The sequence below is a fragment of the Apostichopus japonicus genome, chromosome 3 (genome assembly GCF_037975245.1).
Source record: "Apostichopus japonicus isolate 1M-3 chromosome 3, ASM3797524v1, whole genome shotgun sequence".
Classification (NCBI taxonomy): domain Eukaryota; kingdom Metazoa; phylum Echinodermata; class Holothuroidea; order Aspidochirotida; family Stichopodidae; genus Apostichopus; species Apostichopus japonicus.
Window position 1 is genome coordinate 6,326,603 of NC_092563.1, and position 14,305 is coordinate 6,340,907.

The 14,305-nt window shown below is 35.0% G+C and overlaps 1 protein-coding gene across 2 annotated transcripts in view; it reads right to left on the reverse strand.

The window, feature by feature from the left end:
* The window catches only part of LOC139961509 (uncharacterized), a 59,433-nt gene extending 45,914 nt beyond the window's left edge, over positions 1-13,519 (reverse strand). Inside the window, exons 1-2 of one of the 2 annotated variants that reach the window (XR_011790904.1) lie at positions 13,020-13,519; positions 5,341-5,470 (exon numbers count right to left, since the gene is read on the reverse strand). Coding sequence is in view for 1 of the 2 variants with exons in the window: in XM_071960723.1 (XP_071816824.1) it covers positions 13,020-13,078 (59 nt within the window). In the remaining variant the exon portion in view is untranslated. The remainder of the gene's footprint in view (positions 1-5,340; positions 5,471-13,019) is intronic. The other variant, XM_071960723.1, reaches the window with a different exon arrangement.
* Positions 13,520-14,305: the final 786 nt, after the last annotated feature.

Here is a 14,305-nt window from a genome sequence, read left to right on the forward strand (position 1 = left end):
TAGGCCTACATAATAATAACAATACAGAATCGAGCCTAAATATTATCAGGTCCGGTTAGTTATAAGAGTGGAAACCTATGGCGCTAGTATCACAGTTGGTTCTTATTCAGAATTAATACCTTGGTATCAGCAGGCCATCACATAATAACACGGAATTGAGAAACTCATCCATATATAGTTTAACCGCCCGATACTCATGGCTCGTACAGTAACTATACTGTTCATGTCCTGTTACACATGTTACGAACACAAAGTAGTAATTACTGATGCACGGTTGTGCGACATGAACAGTAGTTGCTGTACCAACCACTGAGTGCGAGCTCTTAAATACGCGATACTAAAATGAAGTCGTTTTTTGGGGCTATATAAGAAGGCCTATGGATATACCCGAACATGGCCTTTCTTCGTTCCCGGCATGACGAATTGGAGTAATTTAAAGAGAGGTGTGAACTGGAATCAAGCGGTACCGTACCTCCTTTACTTCAAACACATATCTAGTACAGTAACTACTTTAGTGCCACCTGTAACACATGTTACTACTGTTCATGTCCCACAACCGTGCATCAGTAATTATTGCTTTGAGTTTGTAACACGGGAACATGTGTTACAGGTGGCACCAGTAGTTACTGTACTAGATATGAGTATCGGTTGTTCTTACTTAGAATATCAAGCTCTAGATCACCCCTCTTTGGCAGGGGGGTGGGGGAGGGGGGAGGCGTTAAGACATTAGAATATTAAACGGAACATAGTAATACATACCATATAAATGATGGATAGAGTGTCGGGAGAACTTATGCATCACCTTTTAATTAACACAGTAATGCCTTAAGGAACATAAACATCAACCAACAGTTATGATACCATCATTAATATCATTAAAGATCTTTGTATGATATTCAAAGAACCACTTCCTCTTATATACAGAATTACATAACCTGATATCATAATTAATGATGTGGGAGAATCAACAGCAACACTATCATTGATATTCGCATGTAGTATAGATTATAATATTGGAGGGGGGGGGGGGGAGGGTAACAAACGTGAAAGGTATATAGCTGTTGGGCAAGGTTCTCACTCACCGACTTCGATTCTTTACACCTCTTTGACCTTTTCCACAACAAGCGGATGGGGATGATTATTTGCTTAAGCAGTCCTCTGCCTTGTTGCATAGATCAGATATATGGTAATCGGAAGGGCCTAGTTGTGCCTTTCTCTGCCAATTTGACACTTTGTAGCATTTACTTGTCACGCTTTGCGATAAACCACTTACCTTCCTCTCACCCCCCCCCCCCCCCCGAATATAAAAAAAAGCCCAGGGAGAGAATACACAGCTTGAAAAAATATAATGGCTTTGTGGTTTCAAACAATTTTAACCTTTCGTCATTAAATTGAATTATGATATTTTGAAAAAGCTATCGCTCATCTTAGAATGGAAACGGCTGACAGATATAGTCTAACCGAGGCCGGACGTACGTATTGAAAGTTGAAAACACTTCATCCATCATATTTTAATATGACTCGTTCAAAGTTCGCTATATAAACCTTCTTCAAACACATAGAAAAAGTGAAAGGAAACTCTGATGCAAAAAAAAGACAACAATCTTGAGATATAAAAGTAGCCTATATTATAGTTACATTCTATGGCAAACATTGTAACCTGAAACGAAACTTGAAGCCTGAAATCAAACTTGTAACCTGACAAGAAACAATATCCATGAAGTATAGAACTCGTTTTATTTGTAGTTACAATCTATAAAACTATATCATTGGGATTTTATCAAATGGAATATTGAAGACATTTCATGAAAAGTATAATGCATATACAACGACTCGATGACGTCATATTATTGACACCTTTTTCGTTTATACAATATCTCTACCTTATTATGGCTCTTTCGAAATAACCACAGTCAGGACTATAGATTGGTTCTCACCGGTGCATTCAGCATACGCCTCATATACACATGTATATAAATATTAAGGTTTATTTTCTTGCATAATTGGAAACAAAGTACTGTAATAACTCGAAATACAAACCAGCTATTGCAAAGAAACGTTTACTCTATGTCTGTGGTGAGCTCTGCTTGTATTAAAATAAAGTATTGTTACTTAAAGTACAGATGAAACCAATGGGTACGAAAGATAATATTTGACGCGAGATATTATAGAGAACAAAACAATACAAAAAAAAATATTAATTTATTACAATACTCATTACAACTTAGTGAAAAGGATAGAGATGAACTTCTTCAGAGAGAAAAACAAACTATTAAAATCAATAGTTCATTACACCTCACTTTTTGCTTTGTATTGTTTTAGTTCATTCATTCGTTTGGTCGTTCGTTGTTGTTGATGTTGTTGTCACTTCTTAGCCACATGTGCTAATAGCGTTACACATTTTTACATCAAGACGTTTCAATTTGCTCGGTTGATATGTCTTGAAAATTGTGGAAACAAAGTGAAGATGACTTTTATTATGTTTTGACAAATTCGGAACAACATCTGTCTGTTACTTCCCTGTTTATACAAGTCATAAGGAAATTAAGAACAAGTCAATAAAGTCGATGTAAAAAACTACAGTATGTTATTCAGGTGAAAAGATTGTTTTGTACTTTTGTACTACATAGCGATCAAAGTCATAAATTACACAAGAGCTTTCGTTTCTGTTTAAAAGCAAACATTGTATGGACTAATCTCGCGTTACTTTAATTTTATACGATATGGAATAAATATGACAATATAATTTTGTTGACATTCTTCCTCTCTTTCTCTGGGTGTTTTGTTTAAAGCATAATCTCATATCACTTTTAATGTTTATCCAATCAGTAGGGTTTAACACGTGGTTACAAACAAAAGTTTATTTACTCTCTGAACAGAGTTGGATCTAACTTGATTTTCCTAGGTTCCTGTAGTAACGTGTCAAATTTTAAGTTTATGGGAAGCAAGTAGGAAGAATTGGAACACACACTCACACAAAAAAGAACTCAAATATCAACATTAGCACCAAAAATAAAAAAAAATATGGGTTGCTTGTTTGTAATATTTGATCACATTATTTTTACACATTTTATTAACTGCATCATCTCTAATGACTAAATATCCCCACATTTGAAAGGAGGGGATTGTCAGGCAGTCAGAGGATGCAGGGTAAAGGGGTGAAGAGAGGGGATGATTTCACCCAGAAAACTCTTCTTCGGGAATACCTAACGTATTAAAGTTTAATCTCTTCTCCAATGGGCTTAACTATGTCATTTGCTCGCTGAAACATGATTAGTGTTTCATTCATATTTATTAATGCCCTGCAGTAGAACAACATGGTGTAAAAGGAATTACTTTAAACCTGCTGCCTTTCATCTTTACTTTTAACATTTGTGTAAAATTGATAAAATTCTTGAAGGTAAATAATTGGATAAGGTGTGATAATAGGTGCATGCAGTGTATGGGTTACGTTGTGTAACGAATGTTTGGATAAAATAAAACAAGAAAATTAAAACTACTTTATTATGAGTCTCATTGTAATCGTTCCAACTTAATTTTGATAATCAAAACAACTCACAAAAAATGATTCTCTTTTAATACCTACTTACTAAATATATCAATTATTTGGGGCTGAAAATGATAGCAGTTTATTTGATGATTGTCTCTCGTGAAAAACTGTGTAATTACGGTTCGTCTCCCGTTTCCCTTAACAAAGTTTTCTTATTAACTACAAAATTCTAGTTTTAAAGAATGATAGTAAATTTGGCCGTACGAACAAAGAAGATCCGTTCGACTCTTTATCGTTTTTGAGACAGTGCTAAAGGACAATCTCTGACTATCCAACCGAGTTTTGGCGTCAATCGTCAGCCGTGTGACGCGGTTAAGACTACTTCAAAGAGATGGGGATACGAGTCGATTTCATGTGCGTCTTATTTTGGCCTAGCTACAAGCATGTGACGTGGTTTCTCTTTCAGTTGAGAGACAAACCGCAAACGTTTTGAAACAAATGATTGTGAATAATCAAAACAGCGTCTTTGTGACATTGGGGGAGGGGGTTATTGGGAAGGGAATTGTTGGGAAGGGAGTAGGGGGGAGGGGGTTCTTGGAAGACCTTCATACAAGTTGGTAATTCAAACATGCGATTTTTTTGTTATTACTATCGAAAGGTAAGTTTTAAAAACCAATATTTCGTGATCTATATATAATATGAAAAATACCAACATTGATTAAAAATGTTCGAATTTGTTTGGTTTTCTTTTTCTTTTCTTTTTTTTAAAATTGAAAATTCAAAAGGCAAAACAAGTTTATTTATTCAAAATGATGTTAAATTATTATAAACGGTTATAAATATTGTCATTTAAAAGTAAGATTATCGTGAGAATTCTAGAAATATAAAGTTTATCAGTTTTTTGTTTGTTTTTTGGGTAATATCGAAGGAAATTAGATTGATTCTTACAGTTGTTGATGTTTTTTGACATTCGTATTAGCTACTCATACTCCCAAATTTTACCAAATATTATGACAAGTTCTATTATTCAAACTATATCACTTGTCTAGCCTTTTTTCATCAAATAGTGTATTTATAAGCGAGTAAAACTGTGAATGACATATATTCGTTTGCAAAATTTCGTCATTCAAGATATTGTGGGCCTATTTGTTATGAATCAAATATGAAAGCAGACTTTATAATAGTTTATATATTTTTATTCATTTTGTGAAATGTTTGATTAAAGCTATTATAAACGGCAATGCTTTGCAAATTTATTATTGCACAGTATCAAACTGTTTTTTTTTCTTCAAAATTAATGTGTTTTTTTCTTTCTAAAATACTACAACTCACACGTGAGCATATAAATGTTGTGATCGAAATATACTGACTATCACAATAATATGAAGCTTGGTGCATCCATTGAAAGTCCAAAAAATATGTTTTCAAAAATAACAATCTTAGATAAAGGTAACGGATGAATACAACATGCTCACTATGTGATTGATATTACCATGTGACGTCAGGCTGTTTTAATATGATATTTATAATCGAAAATAATCCATTTATTTGTTACATAACATTATTGTTCACATGAAATTAAACACGACATTTTGTTTAACTAATTCTTTTGTTTCCGTTCCTTGAAAATGCATCAATATCTTTATTCTACATATAGAAAAGACAATTCATTGATTTTTCCTCCATCTTTTCCTTTGTTATAAAAGTTTTTTTTCTAAACAAACTCTTTATTTGTCACTGGTCGTATACTTATAAGTTTCATAATATTTCTAGAAGTTTTTAATATAAATGTTGTATTCATGAATATGCATTGATTATATTATGCACAGACAAATGTCGGTACTACATACCCAGATATCTGCTATACGTCATCATTCCCAGACAAATATATCTCGAAGTTACAAGTATGATACAGAAATCCACCCTCTTCTTGGGGGTTCAGAAATACTGACCCCATCTTTGGTAAAAGTGTTGTCGCTGCTGAAGGTAAACAAGATAGATAGATGATAACCTTAGCGAAACGTTTTGATTTAAGAAATACTGCCACCCCACTTTGTTCACCCTCTTTGGCCGGCCCCCTTCTTCATACCAATCACCTATACCCGTGGCATTGTGGTGACGAATGGGGGTGGGTGTTTACTTGTCCTTAAATGTGTGATGTGATTCAATGTGATCAAATCTTTCAGAATGGGACAGAATGTTGATAGAAATCTGTGTATTATCATTATTCGTGTTGATATCAGGTACGCAAACTTTCCACATGTACCTTCGTCTGTCGGAAACCAAAACTGTTGAAAGAACCATTTTGTGTGGTAGGAAGGAATTTCGCTCACAATAATGTTAGTGTTTAAGGAGGGGGATGTGAGGGGAGAGGGGAGAGGATAGGGTTATTTACATGCACAATATCAGGATATTTTTTTATAACAAGGAGGTGCCTCAAGTTACCAACTTGAATAAGAAAACAGGCAATAATTTATTTAATAAGTATATCACTTGCTCAAAAAGGCGCCAATGTGGATTTTCTTAAATATATTTAGTTACATTATTAATGATAGGAAATTTGTTTGGACTCTCTGTCGAACCCCCCCCCCACCCCTCTCCTAACTCCCCACAGTCAGCTGTATGTATTGGCCTGATTTGCGCCTATCTTTATCATTGTGCTAACCAATATATCCAACGGTGCCCTTATAATTGTGTCCTCTCTAAGGAGAAAAAACAACAACACAAAACATGACATGATGTGTAGTAGCAAGCGGTATCTGAACAACCTGATAAAACGAAAACCCACACTAGTACCATTTGCATTGAGAATGTGACCATGCGTGTTGTCATGATTTTCATGTGTCAGGGAAGGACATACCTTTGCACATCACCTTTATAGCCAAACGGAGAGACACGTTTCGGTCAAGAGGTAAATATGATCAGGGAGCCATAACAACTTCCTGATATGACCACATACATCTCCATGTCCATGTATTCAAGTCAATTAAACAATGGTCATCATTGACCAATGAAAACACACAATTATTTTGTCAAAGATAAATGCACCGTAACATGAGATTTCTACATCAATCCCAATGGGTTTTGTTTCCGTGTGTGTATAGCATGCTTAAATGATTCTAGTAACTTCCGCACATTGTATGCAAGAATGTACACTGCATTAGGATGTAAAAGTCCTGTTAACGTTCCAGCGGAATGGAATGTTTTAACCCTCAGTCATATCTTCTTCTTTTATTATTATTGTTATCATTTTTTTTTCATGCACAGTCAAATAAATGGTATTTATCCTAGTTGCCTAAAGCAAAACCACACACGTTTAACCCCCTTTATGATGTCTGCCATATTAAGTCCAGCAAAACATATGCGTTTCAAACAGTCTAATCTTTCGTTATCACGTTAGGCAATAATATCACATTGAATGAACCAGCAGCCCGCATGCATGATGAATTACAACTGAGGCGTGTTATCGTGTTGTTCAAATAACTTAGAAATTACTCCTCGGACGTGTATAAAACTGGACGCCCTCAACCGTTACATGGCCAAGGACATGTCCGTCTGTAGACATTCGTCCAATCGAGACTGTTTTTCTAAGTCCCTTTTTGCTTTCAAATATGTAGTTCACAAGCGACAGGAAGTAAACTAACAGCAAAACAATGTGAACGCCTTTGTACAACAATAAAAGCTAAAAATCTGTGCGTCGCGTCCTTTTGTCGACGGCGGTTGCAATGGCTCTTCCAAACCGTTACCATACGTCGCTAGGCATTGTTCATCGTTTGCCAATTTGCGAATGTACATTATGTCATTCTTATAGACGTTGGTCGGTATTGTGTGACTAACATTATATATATATATATATATATATATATATATATGTATGTGTATATATATATATATATATATATATATATGTATATTTATACATACAGACATACATACAAACATATATACATGCATATATAGCTAACGTTTCGCCACTTTTGCAGCCTTCCGGAACTATTCTCTTTTTCCCCTTCACTGAATTATGAAGGAGGAAACACTACGGTCTCAACAACTTCTAACACGCGAAAAGAACCGTCCCCATGAGACTAAAATAAAGCTATTTCAATTAATTTTTCCTCCCGACCGCTTAAAGATTGAAGATGGAATACAACGGTCGCCTGGGAGAGGATAGTCTTCTCCTTGGCTAGGATTAACCCTCGGATGAGTACACACATGATTGACGAAACAAGAGATTTTGTCGAGTTATTGAATGCAATTATATTATATTTAATTCAAAGCTCATCTTGAAATGGAAAGAGCTTTCAGATGTTTTATACCGTGGTTTTCTTTTGATTCACGTAACATATTGAGATGTAAATACCGATTGTTAAATGACACGCGGTGGTTGATGAATTGGGACAAACCTATATGAAAAGAAGTGTAAATAATGTATATAATATATATATATATATATATATATACATATATATATATATATTTATTACGGCTTCAATTATATATATATATATATTATACACACACACACACATATATATATATATATATATATATATATGTATGTATGTATGTATGTATGTATATGTGATCTTCCCGCAAGCAGGAACTCGCGAATATATATATATATATTATTCACAAATGATTTCAAGCTGGTTAGCACCATCATGGATCTCTAGAGTGAGGCAAAATATGTCACCAAAACAGGACTAGCTTTGTTCGATACAGGTGGCAATAGCCTACAGTGGAATTACGACCTTCCTTACTGGTTTCGAACCTCTGGACATACAATCAACGCCCATGGCCAATTTAGTTAGGGTGTCCGCATAAAAAAGCGGGAGGCCCGGGTTCCTATCCTGGTGGATATCGAACTCATTACAATTATTTATGGGCAAACAATTTGAATTTGAAACATACGAACAGACGACAGTACCAAAGCAGAACATTTTTTGGAAGAATTTTTTTTGGAAAGTTCAATTTTGTTAATGATTAACAGTCGAGACGTTAAGGAATGGTACAAATGTATTGTTCATTTATTGGGAGGAGGCGGGGGGGGGGGGCGGGTGAGGTGGTGCACTAGAAATTTAATACGTGGGATTTCATTCCTAATAGGCTATTTGTTACCAAAAAAAAGAAAGACCTGTGAAGCGTTATAAGACGTCAATGTTGTTTGTTACATTAGATTTGTCACGTCACACGAGATTAGTAATCCAATCCTGATTGCCGTATGATAATGGTATCATGCTAGTAGATAGCACTAACCTTTTAACTGAGGACAATTGATAATGACTCTACCACAAACATTGCTCGCGGGTCCTCAGAGGTCTTTATAAACAACAAAATAGAAAGAGGAAATAGTTTGGACTCCTCTTTCGATTTCATCTTTTCCTAATAAATTTATATTAAGATTGTTAAATTACAACCAACCACCAAAAAGACAATCAAATTTTATTCATCTTTAATGTGTCAAGATATACAAAATTGTATTAAATTACCTTTGTTTTAAAACAAATGACACTTGGAAAATAAACATTTCTAATGGCGTGTTGTTGCCTTTGTTGTTGTTTTTTATTTAGAATATTGAGTTCGATGTAATTACTTGCAGAAAAAGTAATCCTGTAAAACTTTACAAACTGCTAGTATGTTACAGCTCACAATGTGATATACCGAGAGAACTTGTTGTAACAACTATTAACGTCTCCTGACCGTATTTTCAAACAAATGACAGTGTTAGGTGTTATTGTATAAATTGAAAAGTGTTACACATCAAGTTAAACACTTTCTATTGTCGGTTGGATATTATTTAAACACCGGTATATGAAGTTAACCTACTTTCATTCAATTGATGGCCCCTTTTTGGTTGAACTTGTTTTAATTCGTTTCATTGTTCCATGTCAAGTTCCTGCTAATTGGGTTTGTTTTGTCTTCTCGTTAGTATTACAAATAAAACACTTTGAAATTGTACATGGGCTTTTATTTGAAAACTAAACGGTGTAAAAAGAACTTTTACAAAACACTGATATACAATTTGGATGTTAAAAGATCTTTTGTATCACACTTACCTTAATATTATACTGTTACTCTGTTTAATGTTACAGATAGCACTGTGTTATGGTTGCTTTCTATTTTAACACTATCGGCTGTCAGCTGAGGCTCGTCAAACTGTTGTTAATAATAAGTGTTCCCAATGAACGCGTCCAAAGATAAATAAACGAACTGACGTGTTAATAAAGTTTGAAGTATTGTAGCTTATCCCTCAAACAATTCATCATCGTCGTCCTAATTTATTTCATCGATGATAAAGCAGATGCTTCCCTCTCTCCCTCCCCGAGTCCCCATCCACCACTCCCTGCCCTCCCTGCACCCCACCTATCTGGATTGCTTACTGAACGAGTATGACATGAAGTTATTGTTAACTACTTGACAAGGTTTGACCATGGAGCTAGTACGAAAAAAGCTCCATGGTTTGACTAACATCGAAATGTTGGTTTTGAAGTCAAACTATAGTTACTGTCGGACAGCTATCCGGCTTCTTACCAAAATCTTATTACCGTGTTAGGTCATTACTCATTTTAATTTCTTCGTCCAAACAACTTTTCAGGAGCTCCGGACATTTCTCTGGCCACAAATATTTACATCACGGGTGACCAGCAACTGTACACCATCAATGCCATCGCCACAAAGAGGGTCAACTGAAGTATATTCTAAACTGCAAATGGAAAAGTTGACTAAACCAAGCAGGGATCTATACACCAATTGACAGTGGATAATGAATTGGCGTTCTAATCATTTTAAGTATACTTCTCTGATTTAATCAGTAGTGAGGGCTTTGGTTTACCTTTTTGCAGAGTATAGAGTGCATAGAGTGTGCTCTACTTTAGTTGTTGATAAATATGGAACACCTACAAGAACGTAAATAGATGTCGATGACCATGTGTAACACGCTATGATGATGTGCTAATACTGTATCATGGTGTATAATTTAATAAGTTACATGATGATGATGTACAAATTTCAAGTGATGATCTGAATCATTTAACATGAACTATACATCATCTTGATCGTTAAACATGTATCTTTTATTACAACTTCTGATATTTTATAACAAAGCTATCATCTGTTGTTTTCAACCTACAAGTACTGTGATACATTATGTGGCATTGTTTGTACATTGACTGGACAAGACCTCTGACCATGGAGTTTTACCTCCATGCTCTGACTTACGACCTCTGATGCGTAAACTAACCAGGTCAATGATTATCTCGTGAACAAAAAAAGATGAGAGAAACTTGAAATAATGACTAAAAAACTTTCAAGAATACCAGAGAAGACCGTGCAATATAGTTGCTCACAAAAAGGTTTAGGTGTATGTCGATTTCTCCACCCCTAAATCCTCTTCTCCCCCACCCCGTTCTCAAACCTTACTAAAAAGTAGGTAAGTCCCAATCTTTGTTCTATGAAATACAAAATCAAAGTTCGTATATGGACTCCATATAATATTGTCACGTGATTTGGAGTTTGAGGTGAATTTTTATTGGCATTTTACAATTGCTAATGACATATGACGATTATCACTTAAAACAAACCGTATTAGTAACTAAAAGATTTCCAAGTATATGAAAGTTGATACATTAACACATTTCGTATGGACAAGTTATTAAACATTAGATTTGAAAGAAGTAGCTCAATTTGATGCTAATTCTGATATATACATAAAAAACGAACCCCATCTACCTGTCAATGATACTACACGGAGCCATCTAAACCCTAACCCCACCCCTATCCCCACCCACACCGCCACCCTCATGTGTCAATCGAAGTCACTGTCTGTCATCTTGCGACCAAACATTGACAAGTTAAAACGGACAAAGTTTGACAAGTTCAACGGACAAAGTTTTTAGTATAATTCTAACGAAAGAGTTCTTGATTGGCTATTGAACGTTACCAGCAAAAATGTCTAATACTTTCAATTTCTTTCCGATGGGACTTCAAACTTCCTCGTCCCCTGTTTCCCATCCGTCCCTCATCTATAGCGTATACTTTAAAATTATTTTCTCGTTTACCGTCCTATCTGAATTATTACCGCAAAAGATATTTGACAGAGTATGTCATGTTAGGAGGAATAAGTCGACCAGTATAAATCAAGCGAGGCTAATTTATTGTATCTCGTAAGCACTACAACGTGTCACCATAGTTTATAATTGGTGAAATATAACGGCTACCATATATTTCCCTATACATCATCTACATGCACCCCCTTAATGGTCGCTTGCTAAGATGACCCAATACCGATGCCCAAACAACAATTCTGGGCTTCATCGCAAAACGCGAAAATCATACAATGAGAAGGATTGTGTCACGCCATTTATTAAAAGCGCAATTAAAAAAAAATGCACTATATATACACTATGTAATATATATATATATATTCACACTATATATTATAAACACTTTATATATATTCACACTATATATATTCACACTATATATATACACGCTATGTGTATATATATATATATATATATATATATATATATATATATTTATATATATATATATATATATATATATATATATATATATTTATATACATATATATACAAACACACACACACACACTATGGTAGGCCATATGCTATAAGGGTAAGTATTATGATTAACAGGTACCTGCGATAAACAACTATAAATTTAAATCAAAGGTATTCGAACGCATTCTAAGATCAGGTATAACTAAATCATCTGGTAAAAAATTCTTTGGATGAAAGAAATGACTATAATGTACGGCTCTGTAAAGAAACCATATGTTAAAGCAATCAGTGTGTAAGTATTACACCTGGTTATGTCTATACAATGTGACAAATTCAAAGTGACGTTATCAATAACATAAAGGTCGTTTACTTTGTAATACGTAAAGGAAACTGACTGAGTTACTATGTTAGGCGGGGGGATGTTCCTACCGGTGTGAAATTTATCTGTCAGATGGCATGCTAAAAGTGCTGTTTTAAAGACTATAGTGAGATATTATGCAATTGTTTTATACTTTGTTAAAAATTCCAACAACCAAAAAACGCAAAGGATTAAATAATACAAATCCTAAACGTTTATCAAAATAAAACAATATTCCAAAGAAAACTATAAAGATGAAAATTAAATAAAAAATATATTAGTGCATGTTAATGCAAAATTATAAAAAAAAAAAAATTAAACGAACTGTTCTTTGACCTTGCTATCGAGTTAATAACAGTTTCGCCGACTCTCGTTTGGGGTCTTAAGGTGAAGTTCCAGTAGTCACTTTGGACGACGCCGCTTAAACGTGAATCAAGGCGCTACCACTGAAAATGGAATCTTCCAGCTTAAATCGAGAGAACTTTGGAGTCCTCAAAGGACTCACATTTCCAATTTCTTCTCCTTTGATTAATTCTTTTGTTGAAGTTTTCAGTTCTTAGGAATTCTCCTCTATTGTTCTTGCTTACATTGTTGTTGTTTTTCTTCACGATTACATATGATTAATAGAATAGATTAATTGATCACTTACCTCTTTTTGATATTTGTTTGAATAGACTGCATGATTAATTTGTTTTTGGAGGCAATCATAGTTTCGAGAGAAGTCTTTTTGACGGCAGAATTCCGAAGTATAGAATCGTGTATCTATAATATAGCCTACATAATATACTACTGATACGTCCCCCAAAAAATGATGAAACATGCCGAGGATATAAATTCCCGTCCTTTCTCCAACAATTCTCACACTGTTTTGATTCTCATCTCCCTTAGCATTGAAACAAAATATAGTCTTTCTATGCATGTGGGTACAGCCCGACAGCTTAGGTAAATAATTACATTACTTCGACAAGTCGAATGGTAGAAGCGTAAAGCTGCGAAAACAGTGTGGAAATCATAACAAACGCAAGACTTGGCCAATTGCATCCATACAAGATTTCAGGTTTACTCTTACTACACGCGCAGGGCACACATAGTTCAAAACACAAAAATAATAACAGCGTATCGGGCTTATTGTTATTCTTGCTTACAAACCTCGGGAGATATGCGCCTTGTGTACACAAATGGTCTATTTGCCTTAATTTGCGGCGACCTACTCTCGTAGCAGGAGACGGGTGGGGAATTTATCAAGATTTAACCTAGTATGTTATGTTACGGTTTTAACGTTGGGGGGAATGATGATGATGCCCATACTAGCGGAAAATGTGTGATCGAGCGAACTGCTATACAACTGAAACTGTACAATGTATATATACATATATATGTTTATATATATTTATATATGCATACCCATGGTTCGTTCCATTTAATGTTAATTGGATAAGCTTACACCCGTGGAAAGTATATAGTCACAGAGGCGAAAGGCTACATATAGACAGTTACAAGACCGCGAGAAAAGCAGTATACCGCGACAAATCTGACCTGCCGTGATTCAGCACTAAAACGAGGTTACTTTGAAACCCTGGTTAAAGTCTCAGCTCTGTTTTCACTGTAAATATCACGTGCATTGATCTGAAAAGAGGTAAAAAGGTGTCGACAGAGCGCGGTATCAAGTGCTGGTCAACAAATGAAACGGTGTCAAAGTCATTTAATCTTACACCATGATCATTTTGAAGGTAGTCAGTCAATCTCGCGGCGGAGAGCGAAGTTTCGCCAAGGTGGAGAGAATTAGATGACTGGTTTTCTGATCAACCGAGTCATTTAACTCGTGGTTCAGGTTTACTGATTGGATGTGTTTACTCGATTGTCTTCATACCTTTGGTTGTTTTCTTAAACGGAAGGACCTACTTTTTTTTTGCACTTTATAAACCACGTTTTTTT